At 35.4% G+C, this 6,169-nt stretch overlaps 1 protein-coding gene across 4 annotated transcripts in view; it reads right to left on the reverse strand.

Annotated features, from left to right (window-relative positions):
* The window catches only part of USP47 (ubiquitin specific peptidase 47), a 148,579-nt gene that overhangs the window by 52,341 nt on the left and 90,069 nt on the right, over positions 1-6,169 (reverse strand). For all 4 annotated transcript variants that reach the window (XM_019519573.1, XM_019519574.1, XM_019519572.1 and 1 more), the window contains 2 exons: positions 1,861-1,956; positions 1,614-1,766 (listed from right to left, as the gene is read on the reverse strand). In XM_019519573.1, the coding sequence (XP_019375118.1) occupies positions 1,614-1,766; positions 1,861-1,956 (249 nt within the window). The remainder of the gene's footprint in view (positions 1-1,613; positions 1,767-1,860; positions 1,957-6,169) is intronic.

Here is a 6,169-nt window from a genome sequence, read left to right on the forward strand (position 1 = left end):
AGGCCCAGGAGGCACCAGTCACTGAGCTGAGGGCCAGGGCTCCCCCACCCTGCATGCTCCACTGTGGACCTGGAAGAGGACCGGAATTACTTCTGGTCCACTTCCGGGTCTGCTGCTGAGCACGCAGAGGGGCCCCCATGTGCTCCCATGGGATGCTCCATCTGCCCTACCATCTTGGCGTTCACAAGCCGTGCCTTGTACCTAGAGGTACACAGAAAAACATAAAATGCTGTGTCTATGGCTGAAAAAAAAAAGCAGCTCAGGTAAATTATACTTTGCCAGATTAGGTTTGGTTAGTTATTTAGATACAATTTTTAAAATCTGTTCAGTCAACTTTGTTACATATAACTTATAAATATGAAGCAACCAATTTAGGAATATTAAGTTTACAAAGCAGTCAGTTTATGAATGCCGTTTACTATACTGATATAAAATAGTTAGATGTTGATCCACTTATAAAAATATTTATTTATTATTTTTTTTACAAAAAATTATTAATAAACATTACTTGACAGACAGTGATTTGGTAGAATAGCATGCTCTGATACAAAGAACATTTTAAAAGTAAGCAAGCATTTTTAAAGTCTTATAGTACCTCCACGCCTTAAAATCTGGATATCACTGTATATTCAAAGTACTCTATTCATATCTATAATATATTTGTGAGGTTGGTAAGAAAAGAAAGTATAATTTAAGATGCAGTATTCAGGCACCAGGTAAGCCATGCAAACTTGATACCCAAGACAAATATAGAATATTTGATCTTTATGCTGTAATATTTAGCAGGTATATGTTTGTTGTTGTTTTCTGTTCTAAGTTTGGAAGAGGAAAAAAAAGGAACCACAGGAATAGGTAACTTATAAACATGAAAGTCCACGTGCCCATGAAAGTCCATCTGATCTTACTTTATGCTTTAAGTTCATTTATCAAAAACCATAGTCTTCCTTAGCAAAGAGGACATGGGTTTTACTAGCACAAAATAAAGGTGGTGGAATTTAAAGGTGTAAAAAACCATGAAAATTTCTTACATACTATGAATTATGGTGTCAATGCACTATTCTCAAGTGTTAAGAAAAAGAGAAAGAGGTATCCGAACTGTAAATTAAATGAGGTAGCTAACATACTTGCTGACAGACTAACCGTGTAAATACATTCTATCTTCGGTGGTGTAGGTTGTAGCTGTGTTGGTTTAAGGACATAGGCAGACAAGGTTCTTTGGGTGAATCTGATATCTTTTATTAGACCAACTTAAATAGTTGGAAAAAAATTTTAAAGCAAGCTTTTGGGTTTAAAAACCATTGTCAGGCTGAGGAAGTTTCTGCAGTTGGCGTGTGCTTGCTTCTAACTTCAGTATCATTTTCAGATTTTGAAAAAAACAGACATACACATTTAAAATACAATATCCTTAAGGTGCTTTGAGTCATGGTCTGACTTTCAGAAATGATCAGCTGCTTAGTAATTGAAGCAGGTTTGGGACATTTAGCAGTTTAGAAAATCAGATAATTTTATAAACAATGCAGGAACTCATATTTAGTTAGCTTCCCCTATGATTTTGGGGTTTTAGAGAAATCAGGGAAAAACTTTTCTGAGAAAGAGACTATGTACATATTTACCTCATCTTCAACATCAATGAATGTGCCCATATCTAGCTCTTCAGGAAAAGTCATACGGTCATTAAGTTTAATCCTATGCATAGTGGTATAATCAAAGTCAAATCTCTTCAGCTGTAAGGTTAACAGGTATGGAAAATGCAAAAATCGTAACCCCTATATAAAAAAATCCAAACAAACAAGATTAATGTGTATTTATATATTTATAACATAGGTAAATGGTTTTTCCCCATAAATTTCATGTAGTTACCTTCCTGGCATCACATTTCTTCTTACAGCGTTCACAGAAATACTGATTGGGACCATCAAGGATCTCAGGCTGAATAAACGCATGTAGAGCTTCCTCCTAATAAAAAAAAAGGTATTTTGCCTTCTTTTTAAGAATGTTTACTTTTTACTTGTGTAATCTAACACATTAAGTTTATGCTCTGATTGTAAATCCACAAATATATTGCTATAATTAATATTCATAATCAAAGATGATTTAAAGTGTAGAAAACATAAAAAGTCAAAAAAAGGAAAACATCAAGGGAAGCCAACTTTTCCGCCCAACCCCAGGGTAAGCAGTCAAATCATAAGTGACAAATTATTACTGTTAATCATCATATTTCATTCAGCATTGAATAGGTCCACCAAGTCCTGATTATGCATACAATCTATAATGAAATATATTCCTATCGTCTTGCACATCACATTTAACCACTTCTGTTCAATCAGTTGCTGAAAAATTGATCTTCCTTATTCTGCTTTGGCTAACTAGATAGCCCCATGTCCATTCTCCCAGAATTTAAGGAGAGGTATATCCCTTCAGGATTAGTAGTTTCTTCTGACATGCATCACCTTATGCAGAACATAAAATGAAGAAAAGGAATATTTTGGCTCTTCAATGTCGTTATTGAAATTGGTTGTCTATCAATTCACAAGGGAACTCTAAAGCTGCTTTTGAAAAAAATCTGTTATTTCTTTTAAATGTATGGAAACATCACTGTTTGTTCCAGTGCAATGAAGAATATAAACACCATCTTCCAAGAATATATTCAGCTTATTAGCACACAGCTATGAGGTTACAAACTGAAAATAATAATAAATTATGTCCTCCAATAGGTGCATGCAAGATCTTTTACTAAACCTTTTATATATAGTGATTTCATCTAGCTTTTCTGAGTAGTAAGGAACAATTAAATATAACCAACTGGTCATTTTTCCGCTCTTCTCCACATTGTTTTCATCAATGAAATAATGGAAACAAACTGTACATACTAGTAAAGAAACTTGTGGAAACAAAATCCACTTGTAAAAAAAATATATTTTTCTTTTACTAATTAGATGAAAAATTTTACCCAAAGTTATATAATGCTAAAACTTTTAACCCAATTAGCTTGCAAGCTGCCAGCCTGGGTTCATGAACTCCAGATGGTACTCGGGAGTTATCTGTTCACCTGTGGAGGTTAAAATAGAATATCATTGGCACGTTAATTAGATTCTTATTTTGAAAGAGCACAGGGTCAAATAAACATAAATGATGCCTTGAAAGTCATTGTCTGTGATGGAACACAGTTGTTCCCTAAAGGCTGAATAAATATAAGAGCGGGGCTTAGTGGGCAGAATAGACTCACCAATTGCAAAATGGCTGGCACAGAGCTTATAAGATTACTATCTAAATCATGTTGTTTGATGGATCCCAGTTTGGGAGGAGATCAAGGATATGGGAAGGTCTTCAAAAAGCCTCCAATTCATCCCTTCTCCCTCCTTCTCTTTCTGAGAACTCAGGGAAGCACTAAGAACAAATAACAAAACAAAGGTTTTACAGCCCCTGCTTTTCCATATAAGCAAAAGTTCTGTTATTGTTGTAAGAGAAGAGACTCTACAAAAGGACTGTTCTATAGACCACAGATGCCTAGCAAATGAAAAATGTGCCAAACTTCAGAAAGAGAGCACAGAGAAAGTAAGTAATTATCATGCTTCACTATTTTTGTACCTAAACCAAGAGAAAAAATAATTTACCTCTGACCAAGCCTAAAAGAATCCCAAGCCTGAAGAAGGTAGGGTTTCAAGATACGCCAAACATTTGTAAAGACCTTTGAGTAAACTGACTGTGTACAAATGTACTTCCTACATATTGCAGAAGTTAAAATAGTTCCCTTTAACCTAAAGGCAACAAAAATATTAATGTACTGAGAAATTATTTATTGAAATGCAGCAAACTATATTCCAAATATAAACAAAAATATGTAGATGGTAAGTAAACTATAAATTTAGATTTACGAGAGACCACTGTGTTCTGACAGCTAGACTTCTGAACACTGACTAAAAGTTTTAATAATCAGAACAATTTAAATGAAAATGAACAAGTCAACAGCCAACATGGAAAATACCAAACTTAGAAGACAAAACAATTATGGCTTGCAAAGGTGCCCCTTATGAAATAAATGCCAGCCAGTATTCTTATAAACCTTCTTCATAAGCTACCATAAATGTTTCTGTGGTACTGTTTCATTCCAGAAATTACTATAGTTTATGAAAGATACAAGCAACAGCTTCTATAAAAATATACTATACAGCTTCTATATAAAATAAAAGAAAATCATTGCAATTCATTCATCAACAAATAAATGACGTGAATGATGGACAGAAGTGGTTATGTAAAGTATATGCAGACTCGGTGCTACGTGCAAGTCGACAAGTACCATACTGTAATATATTTTTATGTATGGAAAAAACAGGTGATGCTCCTATGGACCTCCAAAAACTGAATGAAATATTATGAAAGATAATGTATCATTAAATGATTTAATTGCTTACCAGAGAATTAGTGAATTGTGCTTGACCTATAACTTACTGTAATTTTAATACCTGCACTATTTTAATACTTTTAGGTACCATTCCCAACATTTCTCTTATACGTGGAAATATTATATGTTGCCATCCCTTAGGCATAATCTATTAATTTTTCCAAGACTAACAATTTTTTACTATCTCTATGTCAAATTACCCTGTTGGTTAACATAAATATTCTCAATTGCAATTAGTATTGCATTGATCAATCTCTTATCCTTTCTTTTCCTTTTTGTGTCCTTGTGACAAAGTATTTAATGGAATTCACCAATTCGTTGGAATCTGACAAGCCACACCATGACCACTTCAGCTATGGCCTTGAACCTGCAACCGCTGGGCTGTCAACCATGTGCCTTAGTGCCTGCACCATGCCAGGCCCCATTCTCTCTTATAATTAGAATATGTTTACTCTGAAAAATGAATTAACCATTGGTATAAACTTAGGCTGTCATCCACCATGTGGATAATATCATGTGAGCCCTACTTTCAGCAACTATACTTTAAGAGCAAGATTTTATCCATGAGGAGACTGAATGTATTATTATCCAACCTCACAGCAAGCATGCATTTGAAACATTTAAACATCCCCACTGTAAATTAATCATCATTGAAATCAAGAATGTTTTAAAAAGTTTAAGCAGTCTAATTTCATCCCAAACTAATTCTGCCTGTTCTTTTATAAAAAGAATGAATGTAAGCTGTAACATATTAAAACCTACTGCAATGAACCAAACTAGTTACTGCCTGGCTGTAGAATGGCATTTGGAATACATTCTCATTTTTCACAAAAATTCATTATCATATAGGTCTGATAGGTACTCTGAGATTACTGTAAAGACGCATTTAAAAAAAAATGGACTCTGGGTAGAATCTTCTAGAAAAAGTTTTAGTATGGATGTAAAACAGAAATGTAGTAAAACTGCCCCTGAAAATGCAAATAGCAAATTTGGGATGGTAAGCCAATCTATAATTAATAAAAATTCCATCTAGCTTGTAAGCTTCTGCTGAATTGATGCAAGTACATTTGCTAATTCATGCCTCAAAGCTACACTAGCAATTCAAGCAACAACAAGACTGCCAAATTAAAAGATAGAATGGGAACTTGTGCAAAAAAACAAAAACAAAAGTTAATATGACACTTATTTTTCGATTTTCAGGTAACTTCTTTTAAAATCCAAGTCAGGCCAGTAATGGTAGTATCACTAAAACTGGAGAGCTGTTTGTGCAAAGTAAGCTGACAGTCTGACTCTATCGCCTACAGAAGGAAAGGCCTACTCATGATATCCTTGAATCTTCAGTGGAAAGTCAATATCCAGAAAGGTGCTGCACACCAATAATTCCTATAGCAATCTGCTGACCCTCAATTCATTTTATAACTGGGCCAGCTGATGAAGCACCAAAGAAACTTATATTTTCTTTTGGGCTAAATACAGACATTTGGGCATTAGGAGGAGGTTAAATCGATTAAAAATAGTTGCCTGATAAGAAAGGCAGGATGGGGGAGGAGCTAGATGAGGTGTTGGGGTCCAGCAGGCTGGAGGTGATCAGGGGTCAACTGGAGAATGAGGGGGGAAGAGGGGAGCAGGAGTAACCTGTGAAGGGGGGAGGGGAGGCGTGACCTATGAGGGGTGGATGAGAGGTGGCAGCAAACGCTGATGAAAGTGGGTGCACCGGGAGCAGTGGGATGGGGGTTGAGAGGGCTGGCTGGGGAGCAGCAAGGGGCC

Source organism: Gavialis gangeticus, unplaced genomic scaffold, assembly GCF_001723915.1.
Source record: "Gavialis gangeticus isolate Ggan-Ray unplaced genomic scaffold, GavGan_comp1, whole genome shotgun sequence".
Classification (NCBI taxonomy): Eukaryota; Metazoa; Chordata; order Crocodylia; family Gavialidae; genus Gavialis; species Gavialis gangeticus.